The sequence below is a fragment of the Sciurus vulgaris genome (assembly GCF_902686455.1).
Source record: "Sciurus vulgaris genome assembly, chromosome: 3".
NCBI classification, from domain to species: domain Eukaryota; kingdom Metazoa; phylum Chordata; class Mammalia; order Rodentia; family Sciuridae; genus Sciurus; species Sciurus vulgaris.
In genome coordinates this window covers 16,358,329-16,384,988 of record NC_136463.1, presented here as the reverse complement: position 1 = coordinate 16,384,988, position 26,660 = coordinate 16,358,329, and the positions used below count along the sequence as shown (strand labels likewise).

General features: G+C 50.3%; 1 protein-coding gene across 3 annotated transcripts in view; it reads left to right on the top strand.

The window, feature by feature from the left end:
* The first annotated feature begins 4,984 nt into the window (after positions 1–4,984).
* Positions 4,985–26,660, top strand: part of MRC2 (mannose receptor C-type 2) — a 51,998-nt gene continuing 30,322 nt past the window's right edge. Inside the window, exon 1 of one of the 3 annotated variants that reach the window (XM_079134943.1) lies at positions 4,985–5,669. In XM_079134943.1, the coding sequence (XP_078991069.1) occupies positions 5,552–5,669 (118 nt within the window). In that variant the 5' untranslated portion in view covers positions 4,985–5,551. The remainder of the gene's footprint in view (positions 5,670–26,660) is intronic. The other 2 variants (XM_079134945.1, XM_079134944.1) reach the window with 2 other exon arrangements.

Genomic DNA, 26,660 nt, shown 5'->3' with positions numbered 1-26,660 from the left:
TCCCTCCTGGCTAGTAGTACTTTGAGGTCAGCCAGTGTGGGCAGCATCCCTGTCCCTGCAGTCCAGGCCAGAAGTGAATTTAGGTGGGAAAATGGGGGTGTGACTTCACAGAAAAGTAGTGCTGACCGTTCTCTAAGATCTGGTTCTGTAGTCTATAGATAGGAAGGCACAGTCCTGCCCTACCGCTGGAAAATGTGTCTTGCTCCTAAGTATCCTGATTGGATACACAGGAATGGGTCAAGGTTGCACAAACCTCACCTGCCATCTTGTGGTTACGGTGAGCCCAGGGCCTGGCTGAGGGACTCCAGGCAGTCTGACCTGCTGAAGTGTCTGTGAAGGGCAAATAGAGCCCTCTGCAGGTGGATGAGGGACCCTAGAGGTGAGACAAAAAGGTGGGGCGATATGTTAGAGGCAGTGCTTTTTGGTCAGGGACTGAGCAGGAATAGCTGGGGACCAGGTGGCTGGTCCTCAACAGCAGTGTTTTTCAGATTTGTTTAATGGCAGTACACTCCGTGATATACCTCATATCTCCACCCAGTACATATTCCACAGAATAGAACTTCACTCACATGCAATGCATTGTGACATTTCATTTTTTAAAATGCTGGCCACCACCCTCCAGACAGCTGGAAAACATTGCAGAGCCTCCCAGGTGCCCCACTAGCTGCTCCACTGGGGGCTGGGAAAGATTTGGCCAGCCTCTTGGGACTGGGTTGGGGCTGGTGGGCTAGCTGGATGCAGCCACCTGGCTTCTTTTTTGGTCCAGGGCTCTACTCTGCCAGAGGCTGAATCAGGGGAGGTTCTGCATCTGCAAAGCCACCCTTTGCCTTTACACCCTCTGGGCCACTGTTGATGGCCTCAGCCTTGCTTCAGAGGTTCAAGTACTGAGACTAGAGAAAATCTCACCCCACCTGTTCTTCCTGAGTTGGGGAAATGGAGGCAGGGGTGAGGGAGCAGCAGGGACAGCGTGTTGAAGAAGGAAGGAGGTGCAGAAGCTGCTGGCCAGCCAGAGCTGTGGCCAGAGGAAGCCTGGACTTCTGGCTCAGCCCCATCCCCAGTGTAGGAACAGGCTCAGAGGCACTGTAGCTCCAGATTGGAGAGGCCTTTATAGAGCAGAGTGACATAATGTCCTTCATTGCCACTCGCACTCACTGGGTGGGGAAGTAGAAAATTCTGGGACTACATCCTGCTCTACTGTACCTCTTTCTTCAGCTCAACTCTGTGGACCCTCCTTTCCTTGCTGTAGTGCCTCAGGTCAACTTCTGCCCCTCTCTGAATTCCAGTAGCCAGCTTGCTCCTGACCTTTTCCAGCTCCCAAGTGGAGACCAGAGCCAGTGACGATCTGGGAGACACTAGCAGTGACCCTTGCTGAAGCCTGGGCTCTCAGTTCTTGAACCCTCTTGCTCTGAGCTTACTCCAGGGCCCTGATGACAGCTGACCACATTCCTGTGGCTCCTCTAAGTGGGAGTTTGTGTCCCAAGTTCTTGGGAGTCAGAGTCTGGACTCCTAGACCCAGTGAGGAAGTCTACACCCGCTTCTTCCTGGAAGGCGCTGTGAGGTGACCACCTGTAGCCCCTGAGAGAGAAAAGCCAGAGTTGGGAGTCACTGTAAAAATGTGGTCTTCTAATACAGGCTTGTGTTGAAAGTAAGTGGACCACATTCAGAGACCCTCCTGAGATGGGGAAGCCCTTCTAGGTGTTACCCGTATGAGGAAAAAGGGAAGGATCTGGAGAAAGTGGGCAAAATTTTCTTCTCAAATTCAGTTTGTGACCATGATGGGATAGTCCCGTCAAGAGAAGACAGACCAACCACAGAACTCCACAGTGACGTGGATGTCGGGGAATCGGACTTACCCAAGACTGCACAGCCTGGGGCAGGCAGAGCCAAACTTTGATATTTGGGGCTGTGTGAATCCTGAGTCTGCTGCCTTCTGGAGCTGTGGATAGGTGGCTTGCTGAGTGGAGCCCTGTGGGCTCCTGTCTGTGATGCCATAGCCAGGGAGCTGGGATAAAGGGTGGACTGCACCCAGGCTAGCCCATGCTTGGCCCTGGCCTGGAGAGGTGCAGGGTGGGGCAGTCCTGCCAGCTGAGAGGTCTCGAGTTGCTTCAGGAGAGCTGGCCAAGTCTTTCCTTTCTTACAGCCTCCCACCCTGCCTGACCACCCAGCTGCCTCCTTCCTCCCTGCCTGTGCTCCTTTTTCTTCAGCTTGTGTTGTAGGCCTGGCCTGCGAGGGGTGCTCTGCTCCCCTGGGTGCCCTCCAGTGGCAGAAGCTAAGCCCTGGAACCGGGGAAGAGGAAACTCATGCCAAGGAACCTAAGCACAGTGAGTAACCATACAAAAATGTGTTCCTCAGAGATGCCCGAGGCTCAGAAGGGAAATGACTTGCTTAAGAACATGTGGCTAAGTGAACGGCAGAACAGGAACTAGCTCAGCTCTCATACCCTGGCTGGACTTCACTGCCCCAAGTTGGGCTGTTTGCGAATGTGGGGTTTTTAAGCCAGCCACGGTGAGCATGGAAATGCTTCTGCCTGGATTCGTTTACACTTCAGGATACCATTTTTGCCTACAGTTAAACACGAAATGCTGAGACAGTGAGGGAGGTTGTATTGGTCTCTTGTGACATCCAGTGTTCCAATCCTGATATATCTGACGTGTGCAGATCTCAAAGGCAGTAGTAGGGAGGAGGCAGGGAGAGGCAGACTAGATGAAAGGACAGTATTTGTAGGGAGATGCCCTGATGTTCAAATCACAAAGGAAGATAGAAAACAAGTTCCCCTTTTACATAAAAGAAGTATGAGCTAACTTGCTAACGGTCACAAACCTGGTAAATGGAGCTGGGATTCTTACTTGGGTCTGACTCCTTAAGTCTGTGCTCCTTTTACTAAACTGGTTTACTGAAATCACAGCACCCCCCTCCTCCTGCCCCAGGGCCTGTGGAAAGCCATTTCTCAGTATTGATTCCACTATAGCAAGTATTATCTTGGCAAAAATCCCCTGGAACCAGTCAGAAACCTCACTAAGTCCCAAGCATCTGGCCTGATGCCTGGCTCCTCATAGGCCCTCCAGTAAAGAGCATTCAGCGAGCTTTCATGGGAGTGGGGAGGAGGCATGGGCACAGAGGACTCCGGCCTTTCTTGAAAACAGATGAGGAGCTGGGTGCTGGGTTCCTCGAAAGCCCTGGCCCTCACAACGCCCAAGGCTCCTGCAAACTGTGGCCATGTTCTGTTGACAATCAAGCCTGCATAGGATCTTTAAGAAGTAGGAAACTGGGCTGGATTCTCCAGAGAATTGCCCAGATGTGGCCCTGCTCTCTGCCCTTAAAGCTCAAGATAAAAGGCAGATGGTAGCAGGAGTCTTGTGCCCAGACAGATGATCCACAGTAAGTAGCCCTGGTGTGCCGCAGCAGGAAGTCTCTCTTTCTACAGAGACTGGAGCAGGGCCTCGATGGCTTGAACCAACCTGTCCTGGCCAGTGCAGTACACCTTCATGCTCCTCAGCCATTGAGCATTTTGCCTGGAATATGCCAAAAATTTCACCTATTTTTCCTTACTAAATGAAGCTGATGGGGCTGCTGCTGTGCCTGCTCATCTGTCTCCCCCTGCGGCTGGCACAGGGGAGCAGCACATGCTCTGTGAGTGTGCACCTCTTGTGCTGGACACACAGCAGACCCTGTGCTGGCAAGTGGTGGCCTCTCTGGAGCCACATCACACTCTGGTGATGTCAGGAAGTTGGCTTCTACCCTCTCAGTGGGGGAATGCCAAAACCTATTCAGGCTGGTTGAGAAGGGGGATTCCATCCCCATTCCAGAAGTATCCTGAGTTTGAGCTGTTCAGACAGGAAGAGGGTGGCTCAGCTGAAGGTGGCAAATCCTCAAATCCCTTGCAGATAACAGGGCTGGGAGAGAGAAGGCCAAGAGGAGGATCTTGGAGGCGGCCCCTGCATAGCCAATGGTGTGCAGGGTTCTGGGGGTGGGGGAGTCACAGGACATGCCACACCAAGAAGACACACCCCAGGGGGTACTGAAGAAGAGGTTTCCAGAAAGCCACCTGGCCTTCTCAGGGCTGCCCAAGCTAGCCATGTAGCCATGGAATGATGGGGCTTTTGGTGTGGCTGCCAATCATCTTTCAGGGCCACAGTGTTCCTAGTGGAGCCTTCCCAAGCACTGTAAGGGGCTTCAGTGGGTGCTGCCTTTGGGACATGCAATCACTGGATTGATAATTTGCCAAGAATCTCAGCTGGCTCAGATGGGAGGAGTTTAAGTGATGGGTAAGATTACCCAAGGTTGGAGTCATAAAAAGAGAAAAGCCCGACTTGTTTTTTCCAAAAAAGTACCGCAGTGGACAGCCCAGGAAAACAATAAAATTTATATTACAGTTTCCTAGTGTATTTATTTGATTACTTGGGATGGGAGAATATAAGTGTCCTTTGCATTTAGGATCTCCAAATGTCTCAGTCCTGCTCTTAGCCCAGAAATCGCAGGCGACTTTTCTGGGGTTGCTCAGGAAATATGAGGTAGACCTGGGGCTGGGCTCCAGCATCCCTAACTTCCTCCGTGTTCTGCGCTGCTGTGACCTGTTGCATAATGCTGAATAACTGAATTGTCTTCCCCTTTTATGAAATTTCCATTTGGTCCTTTGCTACCGGCCAGTTGGTGGGAATGATGCTGTCTTCTGGGACATCAAGTGGACAGATTTCTCCAGGTTTCTGGATGCGGCCCCAACCAGCAAAGATGCTACATTCCTTTTGAGCCAATAACAATGACACAAGGGTCACATAAATGCTAAAACAGGACGGACAAGAACAGTTAGCGTTAGGCACATTCAACTGGGGCCCTGCCTTACCCTCCCCCATTCTTCGCCCTGTGGCCGGAACAGGCTCCGCCCCCTCTCCCCCAGACCGGGGGAGGGGTCCTCCTAGGCAAAGATGCAGCGGATGCTTGGCGGCTAGAAATTTTGGCAGAGAGGCGGGATGAAGCGGGTGCTGGCGGCCCGGTCTGGCCACCATGGGTTAGCCGCGCGCCCCCGCCTTCGGCTGGCCGGGCTTCGCAGCCCAGTTCCCGCCACGCGGTGAAGTTTGCGGAAAGTTTTGCAGTTGCTTCCCCGCCCGTGCCAGTTGGGGAGCTGTGACGCAGCGTCTGGGGCTCCAGGCCGGGACAGAAAAGAGGGAAGGCGCGGCGGGGAGAGATTAGGAAACCCGGAGAAAAGAGCGCACGCTGGGGTCCTCCTTGACCGCGCGAATCCTCCTCCCCCTCCTCCCTCCTGACGCTTTCTCTACGGCCTGGTCCCCAGCCCCACGCCTCCTCCCCTTCCCCTCCCACGCTGCCCGCTTCCCTTCCCCTCTGCCCCTCCAACCCTCCTCCCGGGTTCTGCGCTCCTCCCTCCGCCCTCCCTCCACCCGGCCTGCCTCTTCCCTCCTCCTCCCCGGGAGGCATCACTTCGTCCCAACCCGGAGGAGGACGCGAGCCCCTCAGCCACCTCAGCCAGCGCCAGGGTTGCCACCGCGCGCCGCCCCCTGCGCCCCCTCGGTCCCCGCGTCCGCTGAGCGCCGCGGGGATGGGGCCCGTCCGTCAGTCCCCCGCACCCTGGCCTCGTCACCTGCTGCGCTGCGTCCTGCTCTTGGGGGGCCTGCACCTCAACCCTCCCGGGGCCGCCGCCGCCGCCGCCCTCCCGGGTAAGGCGCTGCCAACTTGGCCAACTTCGGGGGCCGGGCGCGGGAAACGGGCCTCTCGACTTCCCCTCCTCCCCCTCCCCTCTCCCAGAAGCGTGTGTGCGTGTGCGAGTGTGTGACTGGGTTTTTAAAAATCGTCTCGGCTTTTCTGAAAGCGGGGGAGGGAGGGAGGAGGAGCGGCTGGAGGTGGGGGAGGACCTGAGTGGAACCAGATGTGGCGGGCGGCGGGGGAGGGGCGCCGGGGGCTCGCCCGGGAGAAGGCGGGCTGGGAGGACCCCCGCCGGCCCCCGGACCACCCGGCGCCGGGGAGCCAGGGGCTCGGCCCCTCGCTCTGCCCCAGGACGGGTGCGCTCTTGGGGTTCCGCACTATCGGTACGCAAGCGTTCTCCCGCCCTGCTTGCATCTCGGGGGGCTGTTCAGATTTTCTTTTCCACACTTGGTCCTCAAGGACGGCTTTTGGCATGAGGCTTCCCCACGGCTCCGGTCGAGCTCTGAGGGGCAGTTTTATGCCATGAAGATGAAACGAGACTGAGCGCCCGCCTGTGTGTGTGTGTGTGGTGAGGGTGACGCTGTTCGGGCGGCCCTGGCCAAGCTGGCGCCCCTCCAGAGTGGACAGATCTTGAGGGCAAAAGAGCTGCTAAAAAGATGCCAAAACTCAACCAACAGAAGACCAACCAAACAAACCCCCAAATTGTACCCTTGTCTTCCTGCTGCTTTTTCAAGGGGTGACAGCAAAATGTGGGGACAGTCAGATCCATCGCCCAGAATCCGAGGGTTAAAAGGAAAAGATCCACTTCTTGGGGACTGACAGGAGTAAAAGCAGCCGGGCCCTGGGACCATCTCCTGCTTTATATTTAATTCGGGTTTGGGGTGAGTGAAAGGGGACAGTCAGAACAGTAAATGCAGTTTGGGGCAAGGACCAGGTGGCCCCTGGAAAGCCTGAAGCTTCTGACCTGACCTTTTGTGCTCTGTGCATCCAAGACTCTCATCTGTCTGGGGAAGGAAAGGGGGGTCAGGGCGACCCACATTCTCACTAAAAAGAGTCCCCTCCTGAATTCCAGACCAACCTGGAATTTCAGGCTGGACAAACACAAAGCACACAGTGCACAGACCTCCCTACACTCCTTCCTGAGCCTCAGTCCTCCATGAAGGAGGGTTGGGAGGGAGGAGGAAGAGGATGGCCATTGCGGAGCCCCAGCCCACATTTAAAGCCAGGCCCCAGGAGGGAGTCATGACCAGAGTGCTGACTTGGGCTTTTCCCCCAGGGAGCTTTGGACAGAGGGAGCTGGAAGTACTTGGTGAGGGGCCCAGTCAGGGAGAACAAGAAGCCAGGAGTGTCCCCTGTTTCTGGTCCTCTCTGCTGCCCCCAGGACTGTGCCCCTGGACCACATACCCACAGCCTCAGAGGTTGCACTGCATGGATCATCACCAGAGGCAGCCCAGGTCTGGGAGGACATGGGTGGGGGCGAGTGGATTCTCACTGGAATAGTTGAGCAGGAGGTGAATGAAGTCCTGGCCTAACTTCTCTGTTGCTTCTGCACACCTTTCCCCTCTGCCTGGGGTGCTTCTGCCCCCACCCTGCCAACTGCCATTTGTCCCTCCTCTGGGAAGCCTGTGCAGAGCTTCCTGGATGAATTCCTTCCTGAAGAACTTTCATCTCTCTCACCTGATGAATCAGGTGAGCCTGGGAGAAATTCACCAGCACCGGGAGCCCCAGGAAATGCTGTGGGAGTAGGGTTTGCTTGGCAGTCAGTGTGGTGGTGAAAGTACCCTGGGGAGGGCTACGTAGGAGGCTTCCTGACCACCAACAGGGAGCCCTTTGGGGCCAGGGGGTTGCAGGGCCCTCTTGGTGTGCAGTGATCTTTTTTCCACCCCTGTGGAGTGCCCTGCAAAGCTTGTGTCTGGAGTCGTCCTCTTAGTTAATTGATGAATTTCTGCATTTTTGAAGCATTCAGTTTGCTCATCACTGAGCCAAGGACTTGGGGAGGAAGGGAGGGAGGAGTGTAAGAAGCATCCCCAGGGAAAATAGAATCTTGTGGGAGAATGAAACGTAAAACATTGAACAGTATGGGCAGGTGGGATTCCACTAGTAGGTGCCTACTCATGGCTCACAGCCAGGCTATAGGCTTTGTGTGCCGTTTCTCATTACATTCTGAAAACAACTCAAGGAGATGGGTATTGTTGGACCCATCTTTCAGAGGAGGAAATGGAGGCTAAGAGGATCTGATAGTTTGCATGAGTCATGCAACTAGGAAATGAAAGGCTGGGGCAGGGAGTGCTTAATGGCTCCAGGCAAGAGAGAGCTCCGTCCAAGGAGTGAAGCTCTCTGGAGAGAGCTTGGGTGGGCCAGGCTTTGCTGAGCAGGGAGGGAAGCAGAGGGGAGACCAGAAAGGTGGGCTGGGGATTATGTGGAAACTTGCTGGGCTCCTGAGGGGAACTGGCCAGGTTCCTGGGAGGCCAAAATGGGGACACAACTTGCAGGCCGGCTGTGGGAACTCTGGAGACACGCTGGAGGTTTCCCCGAGCAGAAGAATGAGGTAGGGATTGGAAAGGGGGATCTGCTCTCCAGGTGGTGCAGTGAGGAATCCTCCCATGGGGAAGGACTTCAGTCCAAAGGACAGGGACAGCACGTTACTTCCAAGAGAAATCAGGTAGAGAGGCATCAGGTACTTCATGTGGCCAGAGCCAGCCAGAGTAACTCCCCGCAACTCCAGCCAGTTCCCCTTGGAGTCAGAGTTTAGAGCCTTCTTCCTTTCCCCCAAAACTCAGTTTTCCTTGCTCCAACTGCCGGCCCTCAGTGAGCTGCCAGGGTTTGGGTGCCCTGTCCCACTGTGCTTGCGATGGATCCCTGCTCTTCCCTGGGTTCAGGTGAGAGAGGAAGAAGCCTAGGTTTGGGTGTCCATTTGCTCAGACCAGAGAAGTCTTGGCTCTCTGATGCCCACATGATCTGAGACTTGGTCAGATGAGGTGGGAATGCCGTGAACTTCCCTGGAGACTCTTCATTTGAATCCACCATGGATGTATGCATTAGAAAGGAGGGAAGGCCACAACAGCTGAGGCCCAGATGGGCCCAGTGCTCTCCAGGCAGCTGCTCCTTGCTTCTCACAGCCCCACGAGGGCCTCTTGCCCTTTAGGTCCTGAGAGTCAAGAGTTGAGCAGTGAATTTGCTCATGACCACACCACTAGAAAGTGGGGAAAATGAGATCCAATGCAGGTGAAGCCCGAGAGGCTGACCCCTTCAGTACCAGCTCAGACAAAGCCCTGTGGCATATATGCTCGGGAAGATGGAGAATTCCTCCATAGCTCCAAGCCCTCCAGGACACCCTCTCCTGTGTCCTCCTGAGGGGGATCCTGAGGAGGAGGGTGAGAGCACCCTCAGTTACAAGGCAGCTGTTGGGCATTTCACTCCCGTGTCCCAGTAGGCCCGGGACGCAGGGACCAAGCCTACCTCAATGTCTTCAGGGTCACTGAAGTGCCCCTTCCAAGGAGACCTCAACAAACAGGTACAGAGTAAGGGACTTGCTGGCACCCCAGCTTCCCTGAGGTCAGAGGTTCACATACTCATTTGTTTATTCAGTGATGCTTACTGAGACTGCACAGTGAGAACAGATGACCAAGGCCTGTCCCTCCTTTGAGCCTACCAACTCCTGCAGCTCCACTGGGGGTCCCTGGACTTGGAGGGCTGGGCACTGCTGACAGGAAGTGTGTCTTCCTGTTTAGTCCTGCATGCGATGGGGAGGGCCCCTTTCCCATGACCGGTTCTATAAATCTGGGTGGGGTGGCCCACTGGAGTGGTGACACAGCTCTTGGAACCCAACCTGGCACTGCAGATCCTAGTTACTCCTCAGCTAGGGGATGTGTCTGTAAACAGCAGGCTGGTGGAAGGCTGTAAGGTGGCTCCTGTGGCCCAGGTCAATTCCAGGGTCAGCCTGTCACAGCCTCTTAGGAAACAGATGGGCCAACCCTGGTTCCATTCCTGCCCTTCTCCTCTCCTGGGCCCCTCTTGGTCCCTTCTCCCAGGCCCTGGGTGCTGCACCCTTCTAGTGCAGACCCTCCTGCTTGTTCTGCTGGGTCCACACTTTCCTCCCACCTCAGCCCTGCCCCTGCCCCTCTTTAGTCCCTCTGGGTGTGCATTCTGTTCTCCCGCGCCGCCGTTGCTGGGAGAAGGCTGTGAAACCTCATCCCGGCGCCTTCGCTCCCCTTGGCATCCACCTCTGCCCAGTCCTGACCGAGCCTTCCTCCCGGCACCACCAGACCTTCGCCCACATGCTCCCTCTGCCTGCAGGCCCTCCTCTCCTTCTCCCTGGCTACTACTGACCTTTCCTTCAAGATTCAAGGATCCTGAGGACACTCAGGGGTCCTGGTCACTGCCTCTTGTGTTCCCCTGAATTGAAGGAAGACAAGCACACAGACATCGCCCCCAGGGAGAAATCCCAGAAGGGACTGTGGGCTCTTCTTTTCTCAGGAGTCACCTCAAAAAGAAGTGGTGAACCGCATTCATGGTGGGATGGGACCTTCTACAGGGAAATAAAGGGTACAGAGTTCCTTAGGCTTCCCTGACGTCCCCTGGGTGTTGGGAGGGTAGTGGGATGTGGCTCTCGCTGGTGGTTCCTCTCTCCTGGAGACTGAGGCAGGAGTGGGGGTGTGGCCTGGCCTGTTCCCTCCTCTTCTCAGTCCTCCAGAAATATAAATGGGGCAGAATTCAAGGGACCAAGATTAATGCCACTCATCAGCTGTGTGACCTCAGGTAGAGGCTTCATTTGGGACACTTACGGGAACAGTGATGTTCCCCTTGTAGGGTTATTGTGAGAATTATATACAAATGAGATAAGGAGGTCTGAGATGTGTCCAGTACAATACTAGGCACAGAATCATTTCTTAGCAAATAATATTAAATTATTGCCATTTTATTAAGAGGAGAGAATATGAATATAGAGGGATTCAAATATGATAAAACACAGTTACTCAATGTACAAAGTCCTAACTATAACTATTTTTGGGCGGACTTTACGGGGGGGTTGAACCCAGAGGTGCTCTATCTCTAAGCTACATTCCTAGCCCTTTTTACTTATTTATTTATTTATTTATATTTTGGTACTGGGGAGTGAATCCAGGGGCACTTAACCACCCGGCCACATCCCCAGCCCTTTTTTATATTTTATCTAGCGACAGGGTCTCACTGAATTACTTGGGGCCTTGCTAAATTGCTGAGGCTGGCTGTGAATTCAAGATCAGCCTCAGCCTCCCAGGTAGCTGGGTAACAGGTGTGTGCCACTGCATCCAGCCAATGGACATTTTTTGAAAACTTGCCTGACCTCTGGCTCTTATGATACAGTTTGCATCCATGGATTCTCCCTCCAGCTTCCTCTCATCCTCAGTCCAGAGCTGCCATTGCTGCTGGGCTTATAAAGGCAGCTTTATAAGTTCTAAACTTGCTGAATTTAGAATTCAAAGCCACACCCCCAGCCCTTTTTATTTTTTATTTTGAGACAGGGTCTTGCTAAGTTGCTTAAGATCTCACTAAATTGCTGAGGCTGGCTTTGAATTTGTGATCCTCCTGCCTCAGCCTCCTGAGCTGCTGATATTACAGGTATGTGCCACCACTTCCGGCGGGTAACCCCCTTTCTTTTCAACCCCTTGCACGAGACTAAGTACTTGCTGTCAGTTACCCACAGATGCCCTGTGTGTTTTCCAGTAAAGCATCTGTGCCTGTTTCTCTTCCTTCCAGAAGTGCCAGCTTCCCACAGGTCTGTCTCTGCACCCTGGCCTTACCTTACTGAGACCACCCAGTTGGCCTCAGCTGGAAGGAGCCTTTCTCCCTTGAGCTTCTCAAGCATTTTATCTCCTCTGCCTGTCTGGTGAAGCCACTTTCTCCCTTTCTGTATTAAAAGCACTGCCTGAGCAGGGGCTTTGGTGGGTTTTGTTGTTGTTGTTTGTTTGCTTATTTATTGCTTTTTGGGAGGTTTTGGTAGGGAGTGCCTGGGATCAAACCCAGGGCCTCTGGCATACTACGCTCTACACCTGAGCTACATCCACAGACCCTGGGCAGGACTTTTTAATTCCTTCACAGGTTCAATACCTTTGGCAAAGTGGCATTTAGTAAATATTTGTTGAGATGAAAAAACAAACAGAAAGCAGACAAATGTTCCAAGTATCTTTTGTTTTTTTAATAGAAAGGCAATGAGGAAAGTTGACCTTTCAAGTTTTAGATGGTGTCCAGTCATGGAAAACATATGGCATTGAATTAAAATAAACAGTAAAAAGTCCAATGGACTAGAATAAATTCCAGAAGTAGATTTAAACTGTTATAAGAACTCAGTGTGATATACACTAAAACAACACTCTAATGGAAAAAGAAATCTTTTAAATGTTGTTGAGACAACTGGATTAGAATTAGAAAACATGAGGGGTTTTGGAACTTGAGTTTAGTGTGTGTGATACCCTGGGTTCAACCCCAAGACACCAAAAAAAGAAAAGAAAAAACAAAATTCAAGTTATAGCTGATCACACTGAGGACATTCAGATGTCAATTGTTACTTAGAAGGTGCAAAGATCCCTAGAAATTAAATACTTAAACACTTAAACTATCAAAAACAGAAAGCCTAATCTTGGCAGAAATGTTTGGAAGTCAGTAGATATGACTAGGGTACTGTAAATTAGTTCAGCTTTCAAGATTCAATCTCTTGGGCAATATATAACAGATCTGTGACATTTCATATCCTTTGAATTCATAATTCCACTTCAGGGAATTTATAAGGCATTAATCTGAAAGAGGAAAAATATGTTCATAGAAGTGCTATTTGTAGCAGCAGAACAAACTGGAAACTACATGATGGAGAATTTAAGTGATAGCTCTAAGAGGCAAATATATGACTAATGTCAGAGCATGAAATAAGTCCAAGGAAGGTCTCACCACTAGAGAGGGTGATCTTACCAAGTGAAATGCACACGATTCAGTGAGGGTGCATGCCTGATCCCCGAAGCCCCTGTGCTCCTCCATTAGTTAGCTCTTTTCCTTGGTCCTGTTTTCTCTCCTGAGCCCTGACAGCCTGCCAGGCATGGTGTTTGGTGCGGAGGGGCCACATGAACAAGCCAGGCACGGGTCCTGCCCTCCTCCTGAAGCTTGTATTCTGAGAGCAGTCCCTCCAGAATCTAGAAAAAAAGGGTCAAAGGTTCACCAATTTTATTTTTAGGTGTGACTTTTCAGTTCACTCAAAGAGAAGCAATAGACAGTCTCTGCAATCTCAGACTAGAAATAGGAATCTGTCTGACAGAAAGAGAACAAATCAGGCCAGCCTGGCCGAGGAGCGACAGCCCAACAGGAAACAGCTCTGCAGTCAGTGTGGGTCCCTGAGTTATGAGTTTTGGTATTACCCCAGAGGTGCTCATCCTCCCTTCTGAAGAACTTGAGGAGCATTGGTTTAGAAATACCTTGGAAGCCCTGTTTATAATAGCAAAGCAAAGCCAAAATGAAAAATGCACATCAAAAGAAACACGGAGACATAAATTATAGACACGTGATGAAATACAATGCAGTAGTCAATGAATGAACCCCAGCCACATGCGTCAACTTGGGGGAATCTTAAAGATACGATATCAAGCCAGGAAAACAATCCCAGAGGATTATATATGAGACAATACTCTTTCTCAATCATTGAAAAAGTTTAAAAAAAAAAAAAAGCCTTCACCCAGAAGCACAACCGTTAACATTTGCCTTAATATTACTGTGTGTGTGTGTATGTGTGTGTGTAGGGGTAGGTATCTAATAAAATTCTGAAAATTAGTTGTACACATGACATTTCACACCTACTTAATGATGTATCAACTAAAAATATTTTCCCACATAACCGTAATACCAAAATCACACCCAAACCAGGCATGGTGACACATGCCTATAATCCCAGCAGTTTAGGAGGCTGAGGCAGGAGGATTGCAAGTTCAAGGCCAGCCTCAGCAACTTAGTGAGACCCTGTCTCTAAATAAAATACAAAAAAGTACTGAGGATGTGTTCGGTGGTTAAGCACCCCTGTGTTCAATCCCAATATTAAAAAAAAAAAAAAAATCACACCCAAGAAATATAATGAATACAATTTTTTTTTGGTAGTGGGGATAGAACCAGGGGCACTTTACCACTGAGCTGCATCCCCAGCCCTTTTAGTTTTTGTTTTGAGACAAGGTCTCAAACTAAGCTGGGAAAAGAGGATATAAAGTTCAAAGTCAGCCTCAGCAATCTGTGAGACCCTCAACAATTTAGTGAGATCCTGTTTCAAAATTAAAAAAAAAAATTAAAATAAGGACTGGGGAAGGACCACTGGACCACTGGGTTCAATTCCAGCACCCCGCTCAAAAAAAAAAAAAAAAACTTGGCCTTTTTTTCTTTTCTTTTTTTTAACAGCAGGGGTTGGGGAGACTTGGGATTGAACCCAGGGATGCTCTATCACGGAGCCACAGCCTTGGTCCTTTCTATTTTTTAATTTGAGACAGTGTTTTACTGAGCTGCTCAGGGCCTCGCTAAATTGCTGAGACTGGCTTTGAACTTGCTATCCTCCTGCCTCAGCTTCCCATGTCACAGGAATTACAGGCCTGTGCCACCACACACATCTAAAGCTTTTATCTTTAAACATTTATTTATTTTAATTTTTTTCTTCTTGGCGGTAATCGGAGTGAAACTGGGGGCAATCGCCCACATTCTCAGCCCTTTTTGTTTGTTTTATCTTGAAACGGGGTCTGAGTTGCACAGGCTGGCCTTGCCCTTTGAGATCTGTGTCAGCCTACCCCGTAGCTGGGGTTACAGGCTGCACCACCACCAGTCAAACATGTGAGCAGAGTCAGGCCATCGGGGCTTTGCCTCCCAAATTCAAAGAATGAGATCCATGCAAGCAGGTGGTGGGATAGAGTAATTTGAGTAATAACATTTATCTAAAGACTCCAGAAGCCCACAAGTTACCCCATGGAGGGTACCACTACCTATTCTTTGCCTGGGGAGTTTTACTGGCTTATCTACTGGCTCAGCAGATCGGTGGGGTCTGCGTTAATGAGTTCTGTGTAATGAGGACGCTAGTGTGGACCAATCAAGCTCTTAAGCTTTGGAGGTAATGAGCCAATCACAAGTGCATCATTTCACCTCCTTGTTTAACAGGATGGGTCTCATCTGGTAGTTTTGACTTATCTGTTGGAAAGAGGAAGCACTTTGGGTAGGGTCTGCTTTGTGGGTGCCAGCCATTGGCTAGGAGTAAGGGTAAAAGTAACTTGGGTTGCTATGGTGAAAGCTGTTGGGATTAGCAAGTCACAGGATGTCCTCGTGACCTGATGTCTCCTTTCAGGTTGGCATGAAGTCCCCCTCCCCTCCTTCCTTTCTCCAAGGCCCTTATCCTATTGCCTATAGGAGATGTATCTTGTCTCACTGTCCAGTTACATGATCCCAATTGTCTTCGAATGATCATGGTCTCTGTGTATTTTTCTGGTTCTTGTGACCTTCTTGCCATATTTTTTGCATGTACTTTTCCCCCTTTGCTGTTCTTTATTTTTTAGTTGTCGAGGGCCCTTTATTTTACTTATTTTTATGTGGTGCTGCGAATCCATCCCAGTGCCTCACACAGTCTAGACAAGTGCTCTACCACTGAGCCACAACCCCCGCCCCAGTTGTTCATTTTAAAATCTTATTTGGGAAGCATCTTTTTACTCCCCCATCTTCCTCCACACCTTGACCTTTCTGTGAAGGTTTGCAAAGTACTTTGGGATAAGACAGGTTCACCCTGTACGTGGATAGGCTGGATTTGCACTTCCCATCATCACCTGCTGAGTGAGTCCCGCTTTCTCTGCTTGGCTAGTCCTTCTCCCCTCCTGTAGCTTAACATCTGTGGAGCTGCAGTTAACCAATGGGAGGGAGGCTGCAAAAATACAAATATAAAGAAATAAAATTTAAAAGCCAACAAGCTATACATCTGTTTTCAAGATAATACATTTACATGATAATGAAAATCATATCTACTTACCATATACAATCCAAAAAAAAGAAAAAAGTTACCCACCCCTCCAAAAAAAATTACAGGGTGAACATTCCTAATCCAAAAAAATATGAAATCTGAAATACTGCAAAATCTGAAATTTTTTTGAGCACTAACCTAATGCACTGTGGAAAATTCCACACATAACCTCATGTGAGGGGTCACAGTCAAAACACAGGATCACTAAAAATACTGCATAAAATTTAGGAAACATAAATGTATTTTGCATTTAGACTTGGGCCCCATTCCCAAGATATGTCGTTATGTAATATATGCAAATATTCCAAAATCCTGAAAAATCAAAAATCTGAAATGCTTCTAGTCCCAATATTTTGAATAAGGGATACTCAACCTGTACCTGAAATTTCAGCACTAAGAAACAACCACTCCAAAACTAACATTTTGGAGAATAGCCTTCCAGATTGCCTCTCCTCTCCCTCCCTATCTCTTTTCCTGTAAAAGTCTTAATGTAGAGGTTTCACGTTGTTTCGTAACATTCTTTTTTCATTGATGATATGTCATCCACGGATTTCCACCCAACACTTCTCTGGACTGTAGGATTCTGTGGTATGGACATACATACTTGCCCTTTGGACATTAAGGTCATGGTTGTAGGCATCCTGTATGTTTCCTGGCATGCTGGAGCCCTGAAGACTTGACTGGCAGGGATCCCAATGCAGGATGGGAATGTGGTTTGACCTGAGTCAATACCTTTGAACTACGCCAGCTCTTTTGGATGCTGGGTATTGAACTCAGGGCTTCATGCATGCTACACATGCCCTCTACCACTGAGCTACAGCCCCAGCCCCTCGCCCAGCTTTTTTGTTGTGGACGGCTCTCTGCTCCTTGACACTGGGATTGAGTGACTGATCTCACCCACCTTTAGGCCCTCCCTGGAGACATTTGGTTCACTTCTTCACTCCCTCTTTCCACTTAAGTGTGGAACTCTGCACCTATGGGCTCGGGTCACACTGATGGAATTTGAAACAAAATTCAGACATACATAGATTCTCTCTCTCTTTTTAATTACTGAAAATGCTAATTGTAGAAAATACAAAAGAAGAAAATAAAAGTCCACAGCTATCCGTGAGTCAGAATAACCAGTGTTAACACTTGGGGGTGCACGGTGGTCTGTAACTCTTGCATGCCTCAGAATGCCCTGGGACTCTTCACAATTCCGGCATCTCCTCACCCTGAGGTGCTAATTCAGTAGGGCTGAGGTGGGGCCTGGGTACCTGCATTGTAAGCAAGCGCCCCCGGTGCTTTGGACACCCAAGTTTAACAATGCGAACGCAGGACTGGGGATCCAGCTCAGAGAACACTATAGTGTTGGACTTTGGTTGCCCGCCCCCCAGCCATCATTGCTATTAAAATCATGCTGTATAGCTAAATCTTGGCATAAATTCTTAATTATTTCCTTAAGTTAAATTGCTAAAAAGTGAATTCTGAGGCCAAAGAAGTTTGTGCTTCTAAAAGCTTTTGATAAATGCTGCCACATTCTCCTGCAAACGGGCCACCCCACTAGGGCTGTTAGTCCCATGACCTCACTCTGCAGTGACAGTGAGCCTAGACGGTGATCTGTGCCCTTCCCTTGCATGATCTCAGCAGTCCTCCAGACCCCCAGGGGCAGTGCCAGGCACAGCTTCTGGCATCTGCAAAGTGCTCAGTAATTATTATGTGTGATAAACATGAGGAACATTTTCTCCACTGATGAGATGATGACACTGAGGGACGGAGGGGTCAGATGACTTGGTCAAGAGGTCAAGAGCAGGAATTCAAACCAACTTTGAATCCAGAGTCTAACAATCCATTAATAGTTTTGGGTATTTATTTATTTATTTATTTAAGTGCTAGGGATGTAACCCAGGGACGCTCTACCCCAGAACTATATCCCCAGCCCTTTTTGTTCTTTCTTTTTGTCCCTTTTTTTCCTTCTCAGTCCCTGGGTTGTTTTGTTTGTGTGCTTGTTTGTTTGTCTTTCAGTGCTAGGCATAACACCCTACCACTGAGCTATGTCCCCAGCCCTTTTTATTTTTATTTTGAAACAGGGTCTCACTAAATTGCCAAGGCAGTCCTTGAACCTATGATTCCCCCTGCCTCAGGCTGCCAAGTCACTGTACAGGTGTGTGCTAACACAACTAGCTAATTTTTTTTTTTTTTTTTTTTTTGCGCTGCTGGGGATCGAACCCAGGGCAGCACTCTACCGACTGAGCTATCTCCCCAGCCCGCACACCCAGCTAATTTTTAATTAACCTTAGGGAGGAAAAAAGATGGTTGTGAAAGCAGTGCTTTTTCTTATATGAGCCTGAAAAGATGCATAAAAAAATTGGGAAAAGGAAGTGAAGAGCTGGTAAAAAAGAAGTAATTTGGGTGAAAGCCTCAAATACATTCTTTTGTAGGTTAAGTCTGGTGTGTTATTGTAGGTCCTGGCGACGTCAAAACGGTGGTGTTGGTGGTGGGGCGCCCTGTGTGTGACCCTCTGTGGCTGACCAGGGCAAAGCAAGTTCAACTTACCACTTACTAAGCACCTAGTTGGGTCCTGTGGGAAATACAGTGAGGTTTGGTTCCTTTGTATATCTTAAGATCCTTCCTCCAACTCCCCTGCCTCAGTTTTATTTACTCAGACATTCTAATATTATAAAAATTACCCATAAATCCCAACTTCCTGGCACAACGGATAATTTCATGTTTTCTTTACCCCCATCTGCTCATTGTCCATGTGCAGATGCGGTTTTAAAGGAGTTTGCCATCTATGCATAGAACACAGGCAGCCTTCCCCCGCTTCCCTAGTCCCACACGGTTCAACATGCATGTCGGGAGCACCTGATGTGCGCCCAGCACCGGGGAGACAACTGAGAAAGACACAAGCCTGAACTGTCTGATGGAGAGATAGACCCCTCAAAGAGTCTGTCCGTATCCTGTCGATCTCCCCAGCAACCCAAGAGGAGGAGGTGCAGGAGGGGCGCTCACTTCATAATTCAGTTCACAGATAAGAAAACAGTGAGCCCCTCCGGTCATTTCGATTGTAAAAGGTAGACGGGGAACCTGGACTCCCAGGCCGGATCTGCCTCCCTGCTGCCGGAGTCCCAGTGAGGGTTCCATGCAGAGTCCTCCGGCATCTGCCCAGCTGAGGGTGTGGGTACCGCCCCACCCCTTTCCACACGCCCCCTTCCAGCTGCCTGTTGTGTGACCTCATCTTTTTAGGGCTGCCCTTGGAGTTACCTTCTTCAGAATGCAGCCTGGCCTGGAGGGGAGCACGCCCAGTGGGCCTGGCCCTCCCAGAAACCTCCCCCCCTTTTCCCCACACACCCTCCTGTTCTCATGACTGCTCCCTTTCCAGGGAGACCTGAGGAGAAGTATAGAAGTTCAAAGAAACAAATGGTAGTTTCGAGGGACTGGGTGCCCTTGGGAATAGGGGGAGAGGACCGCACATCTGGACATGGGTTTATTTTTCTTTTAATTCTGAAGAGCAGTTTAAACACTCGAGTCTTTGGCCTTATTTCCTCTTATCGTTTCTTTTATCCAAATTGCAGTGTCTGCTAAGCCTGGTTCCCAGGCTTTCTGCTGTGAAACACAAACAGATTCTCTTGCTTAAATATCAAGAAGCCATATCGGCCCACTCTGCTCTCACTGAGTGTTCACCAGGTACAGGTACAGGGTCGCATCTTCTCCCTTAATCCTCCCAGAAACCCCGGGGACAGGTCTTATTAGTGTCCTCCCCACATCGGGGCTTGCAAAAGTGAGGCAACCCCAGGGCTCAAGGGCCCAGGCCAGGATTTGAAGCTGTGTAGGTCCAAATTCCAGAGCTAAGTTCTACACTGAGGTACCTTACAGAGAAGGTAGGGGCAATGTCACCAATGCCCCATCCTGTCAGAAGTCAGCAAGTGTCTGATCACTGGTGGCAGTGTAAGGAAGATCCTTAAGGCCCCCAAGCAAAAAAGATTCTAAGTTCATATGACTTTCAACAGTGCCATACTGTGCTTCTGGAACCAGACAAATCGTCCTTGAAGTCAGGGAAGGAATTTGCCAGTTGAGTAAAGCAAAAAGCTCATATGAGACGTGTCATGTTTTCTTAGTCATATTGAAGTGCTTTTCAAACATGTCTCATGAAAGGAATGCAGCGTGTCACAGGGACACGGTGGGTGCAGGGCAGCGAGCTCCTCCACCCCACTCTACTGTGCGTGCCTGTGTGTGTGTTTTGAAATAGCCTTAGTCCTCTGGTCATTGCTAATAGATACTAAGATTCTAAAGAATGCTTTCCCGCTCAGAAAAACATTAGTGCAAGCATGATAATACATCGGCACTCCCATTCCACCTCAGTGTGTGTGTGTGTGTGTGTGTGTGTGTGTGTGTGTGTGTGTGTGTAGGGTGCAAAGAGGTGGGTGGAGACTGGCAAGCTGATGTGCCCACACCCCTTCCCAGGTGTACAGCTCCACCCAGTTCCTATTAATGGGTCCCTGCAGGCACACTGGCCAGTGTTACTAGGCCTCCTGATGTTTCTGAGAAAGGCTAGAAGATCACATTTTTATGTGAAATATCTCATGTTTTAGATGTTGGCTTGCTTAAACACAACTTGCCTGTGAGTGATCCATTTAAAATACCTCTAAAAAGTTCTTTGCTCAGCTCTAGAACAATCCTTGCTTTTCCCCTTAATTACTGGTTATCAAGACGTTTAATCTTTCAGTTATTTAATGCCTCAGTTTCCTCATCTTTTAAATGGAAATATTAATTTGACCCACTTCTGAGGGTTACTATGAGGATTATCAAGAGGGCCTTGGGACCCAGTGCCTGGTGCGTGGTGAACTTTTACTTGTGTTATTATTTGTGTCACATTCCTTAAGTGCAGGGTGACCATTTGTCTTAGTTTGCTTGGAACAGTCCTGGTTCATGCTTGTCGTACTAGTATATTTTTACCAACTTCCCATTTCATTCTTAGTATTGGACAATAAATTATATGATCCAATATTAGCATTGTGCTGTTTAAAACTTTCACAAGTTTTAGACCTAATACAAAAGCCAAAGTTCCAATTGTTTGAGGTTTTGGACAAGTCACTTAATCATTCTGTGTTTCAGTTCCCACATGCTAAAGGATGACAAAATGAATTCTAAGATCCTTCAATGTGCATTCATTCTGTCATTTGACAAACATTTATCTTGAGCCCAGACTGTGCCTGGCAGACACCCAGGACATGGAGAGGCCAGGGACAGAACCTGGGCCCTCAGGGGGTGATCACCCAAGGAAGACCTTCTGTACAGGTTTTTGAGAAACCCCAACTTTGATTTCAAGTGTTATTTGAAAGACTATTATTGAAAAATTGAATAGAATGTTAATGTTTCAAACTTCAATGTCTAACAAACAAATCATTACATGTCAGTGTAATTCTCTACACATTTCCTTTTCTGTGTGCATGTATCTAATTTTTTTCTTGTTTAGAAAACTAATAGAAATTTTCACTATGGAAAATTGGAACTTATTGAAAGGGCCAAGGAGATTTCTGTTGGCACCTCAGTGACGGGGAAGGAGGCCTTCTAATATGTTATCCTAGGTCACTCTTCCCCCCCCCCCCCACACACACACCTGTGCAGTCACTTTGTCAAAACTAAATTTAAAAAAAAAATTCTTGCCCCCAATTTGTGTGGGTATCTTCTAATAAATTCACTCACTCATTAATTCATCCTCCATCAGCCAGGTATGTGGGGTCCAGGCTGGGGTCCCCAGAAGGACTCTCCTGTCAGTGATTTTTTTTTTTGGGGGGGGGGTTACCAGGGATTGAATCCAGGGTCGCTCAGCCACTGAGCCACATCCCCAGAACTTGCTGTCCTCCTGCTTCAGCCTCCCGTGTCACTGGGATTGCAGGTGTGCGCCACTGCGGCTTCTGTCAGTGGTTTTTATGAAGTAATAAGCTCGCGACTCCCTCCCATAGATCTGAAACCGAAGCCTGCCTACGCAGAACCTTAGCGGCCGGCTTGCATGAGTTGTGGCCATCGTTGTCGCTGGTGTGATGCTTGCAAAAGCACAAGTGACCGCTCGCCTGGGCGTGGATGCACCAAGCCCGCGCGCTCGGTGTCCAGGCCCTGCATTCTGCCCTTCGCGACCGGGTCAATGGGGTTGGATTGTGCTGGCCCCGTAAGTCACTTCCTGCCGCCGCCGGAGCGGGCTATCATTGTGAAAGTGCCCCCACGGGAAAGGAAGTGGTTCTTGGACTGTTTATTTTGGCTGCGGGCTGGCAGACGGCGCCGGGGACTGCGGCCGCAGAGACCGGGCGTTTGCCGCGCTGGGCTGGGAGTCGGGCGGAGCTGGGGGCGGGCAGCGCGCCCGGGATTGCGGGGTGCGGGAGCGGGAGGGTGGGGACGGCGGGGACCCGAAGCCCGAGGGCAGGCGCGTCGCGGAGCCCTAGATCCAGGGCGCAGAGGCGAGGGAGGGAGGAAGGGGTCTAGGTGTGCCAGCCTCTGGGATGCTCTGCCTGCGGGGCCGGGGCGGTGAGCCCGGGGAGGAGGAGCGTGGGGGAAAGGGCGAGGGGCCGGCGCAGGTCTGGGCTGGGGTGGTGGTGCTGGGAACCTCTGCCGGTTTTGTAGGTTCTGGGGCCTTCCCGCTTCCTCTTGGAAGTCTCGGAAGGGACCGTCAGAAAATACTGTGATGCTTGGGTCCGAGAAGACAAAAGCCAGCAGGAATGCGATCAAACGCTCCCAAATTGCAAGGGAGAAGGTCAGCATGGTGAGGGTTTGCATTCTCCGCGAGCTTTGGGGGCCAGTCCACACCCTTGGCAGAACCGCGGCAAAGGCCAAGTAGCCTTTCTGAATTTGCACGGATTCCCTCTGCCGCCCCAAACTCATCGCGCGCACTCCCTTTCTCTTGCATTTAGTGGGTGGAGATAAAAATCCCACCTCTTCACATTCCGTGCCGGAGTTTGCTTTATCATTGTCCTAGAACACAGGATATCACATTCTGCAACACACATTTTAAGAAGAGAGATCGTGTCTAGAAATGACTGGTGGAGGAAGTCCATCGTGCTGGAGACTGCACGCACAGGCGGGTGCCAGCAGAGCAGAGATGGGCGGCCAGGGAGGCACATGCGCCGGGGAGGCACAAGCGCTTGAGGCCGTGGGCGGCAAGCAGTGTGGCCTGGTTAGACCAGAGGGTAGGCAGAGCAGGAGGGAGGGGGTGTTTGAAAAGAAAGGTGGAGGGTAGGGGCTCTGGGCTTTGGTGGGGAGAGTACAAAGCTGGGCTTCAATGGAAGGGATGCTCCCCTAAGCTCAGGGTCAATATACCTACACTTAAACAGACCCAGTCTTTTGTGGGGATGAAGTAGAGTGGGGTGCTTCCTCCTCAGGGTTGGCCCCTTAGCAGGGCGGGGCTGGCAGCTTCTGCTGACTCAGGGACATTTCCAGGCTTGGCCTCAGGGCCAAGCTGCTCATTGAAAACAGCTGCTCCTCTTGGCTGGCAGCCCTGCAGGCGGCCTCTGGCTCTCCCTGGGATGACCCCTGGCCTATGCCCCTGAATGGCCCAGGAAGGGGCAGATGGGGGACAGGCTCAGGGGCTGGAGGCCACCTTGCCATACCTTTGGGAGCACATCAGGTCCCCCCAGTACCCAACTCCAGTAGGAGCTAAGCCTGGTGATCACTAGGTCCCAGATTCTTGCCTCTGGCCTTTGCTCTTGCAGTTCCCCAACTTGGAACACCCTCCTTGTCCTTGCCTCTGCTTGTGCCTTTCAGGGTTTTGCTCCACATGCCTCTCATTCAACAAATACTTGTTGAGAGTCTGCTCCGTGCCAGGCACTGTGCTAGAATTAACTTCTCATCCGTTTCCTTCAGCGGTAATGTCTTCAACTTGTAATGGAGAGCAGCCGTCTTGTCGGAGGTCAGACCTCTGGCTGCCTCTGCTGGGTCAAGTCAGGGAAAGCTGCAGGGACATCTGCGAGGTTTGCTGTAGAGAGAAAGGCTGTGGACAAGCCTTTGCACTCAGCCTTGGGATTCCAGCAAGGCCTTGCGCGTTCCTTCGGCAGATGAGAGAGGCTTCAGTGACCAATACTGAGGAAAGAGATGGGGAGTTCCCAGTGCAGGACAAACCCCATTACAACTGGGTGCAGTGTATAATTCGCACTACTTGGGAGGCTGAGGAAGGAAGATTTCAAGTTCAAGGCCAGCCTGGGCAACTAAGCAAGAGCCTGTCTCAAAGCAAAATATGAAGCGGTCTGGGGAGTTTAGTGATAAAGCATTCCTGGGTCCAATACCAATACCAGTAATAATAATAATAATAATAATAATAATAATAATAATAGTCTTGGTGCTTCTGTGCACTGGAATAAATTCCCCAGGTGACCTAGATGTTTGAGAAGTGTGGACTGTGAACTACATGCTTTTTTCCTATCACTACTTTGTTTTGTGATGGAAATCTTTCCATGACAGCATAGAAAGTTTCCTATCGCACTTTGATTCCCTGGAAAGTCTGGTTTCTCTCTGACACTTCACCACCAACCATGGAGTTCAAGCGAGACCTGACCACACTGCTCACTTGTTCATGTGGTGCTTGCAGGTTTTCATTGGCTGCTTCCTGAGTTCTACTTCTCCAACACCACCGTAAACAGCACAAGGGCAGAGGCCATGTCATCTGATTCCTTTTTAATTTCCTAGTAGGACCTAGTACAGTGCTTCTTAAATGCTTGTCATCAGCCTGGGGTGAGAAAGCACCCTCTCCCCAGAGGAGAATGGGCTGGGGGTTCAGTCTCCTCTGAGGCAGTCTCACTGCTGTGGTCTGACAGGTCATAGCAGAGGGTTCTGGGGCAGCAGCCTCTTTGGGAGGAAGGAGAATGGAGTCCTGGTGTTCAGGACTGTGAGAAGGACTCTTTTGTACCCAAGAGACAGAAACCCAATGCAAACAAGCTCAGCAAAAAAAGTGATCCAGGACCTGGAGCTGTAGCTCAGTGGTGCAGCATTTGCCCAGCATGTATAAATGTATAAGGGTCTGAGTTTGATCCTTAGCACTGCAAAGGATGAAGGAGGAGGAGGAGGAGGAGGAGGAGGAAGAGGAAGAGGAAGAGGAAGAAGAAGAAGAAGAAGCAGCAGCAGCCACAGTTCCTCAGAGACTGAATGTCTATCACCACTAGGACTCTTTCCTCACTCAGCTAAGCTGTTTCTCTTTATCAGTCATCCCCTATAATCCCAGCAGCCTGGTGAAGCTGAGGCAGGAGGATCACAAGTTCACAGCTACCATTGGCAACTTAGTAAGACGCTGTCTTAAAATAAAAAATAGTAAAAAGGGCTAGGGGTGTAGTGTGCAGTGGTAGACAGCCCCTGGGTTCAGTCCCCAATACTGCAGTGGAAAAAAAAGGAGGAAAAGGAGAGAAGTTTGCTGGACAGACAAAAGGCAAGAGACCATGGGCAGCTCAGCAGTGAGGATTCTGGTGTCATCCCCAAGTCCTCAATGTGGAGCCCAGTGGGCGGCCAGACCACATGGTGACAAGGGTGGGGGTTGTGTCACTATGTCCTCCATGCTTAGCACCAAGCCTAGCATTTATGAAATTCTCAATAAATATTTTTTGAATAAATGAATGAATTCCCCCTGGCTCAGTGCCCAGTTCCCTGCCTGGCTTTATTCATTTATTCCTTCACAGGACAAGTACAGACTGAGCCAGGAATGATGCACAGCACTGTACTAGGCGTGAGATAATTGCCAACAAAATATAAGAGGTCACCTTTGTCCCTTGAGAGTACAGTCCCAAGATCCTTGTGAAGGCTCCTGTGCCTTCTAAGGTGGGCACTTTCGCTCTGTGCATTGATACCCAATGCTCCCAGGTGGGAAGAGTGAGACTTGGGTGTGGGGGAGGTTGGGGGAGGCTTCTCAGGACTGGGGGGCATCTGGCCTCTGCCCCTGGAGCTCCTGCTCCCTGCTTCATATTGGATGGAAGCAGCGGCACAAAGAACACAGAGCAGGTCAGACACTTGATTCCCTTCCCTCTCTCCTTAGCAGTTCCAGCTCAGCCAAGCCTGAGCATGCGCTTCTCCTCCATGGGCCCTGGAGAAATGGTCTCCTTTCTGTGATGGCCCAGGCCCGTCCTTGCCTTTGGGTGAAAAACACTCCCTAAGAGCCCCAACGTAGCTTTGCAGAGTCCCTGGGATGGACCTCCAGATCCTTTCCTTTGCTTAGGAGCTCTTCTGCTGGCCTCTCCCTGGTTCCTTGCCTCTTCCTCCTGCATCCTTCACTCTGTGTCCTCCAGATGCTCAGAGTTTTCAGTTCTCACCCCTAAGAAAGCCTCCAAGCCCCTGGGAGGCACACAGATGCCTCTGACACCCTGGATACCTGGGATTTTATTTTTCTGGTACTGAGAATTAAACCCAGGGGCACTCTGTCCCCATTGAATCACACCCCCCAGCCATTTTTTTTCTTCATTTTGAGGCAGGGTCTCACCAAATTGCCCAGGCTGGCCTCAAATTTGAGCTCTTCCTGCCTCAGCCTCCTGAGTCGGTGGGATTCCAGGAGCACACCACTGTGCCCAGTAGACTTCTGTGATTCGAAGGGCTTGTTCGCCCTGGTGTCCTGCTATGTCCAAAGCCACTGTTCTTCTCTAATGGGATTACAAATCCTGAGAGGGTAAGGACAGCCTTAGGTGCCGTGAGTGGTTCTAGTGATGCCTGGAATGTGCTGTGTACCTGGCAAGTGCTGGAAGTTAGGTGGATTTGAACCCAGAATCTAGGAGGTGGGGGGTGCGCTCACGGTCATGCCTCATGTGACCGAGGAGGAATCTGAACCCTTGGAGAGTGCTGTGACTGGACCCCTGAACCTCTTTTGAACCCTTCCTTTGTCATTTGTGAAAACCACTGCAGTCAGTCTGAAACTTACTTAGCACATATGTGGGCTTTCTGTCTGGGAAGGAGGGGAAGATACTGTCCCCTTGGGCCATTGTGGGCTCCTGTGAGGTTTCGGGCCTCATTGTCTAGTCCTGTCCCTGAAAAGCAAGCAGTATTTTCTCCCTTTCCTGATCCCCGGCCC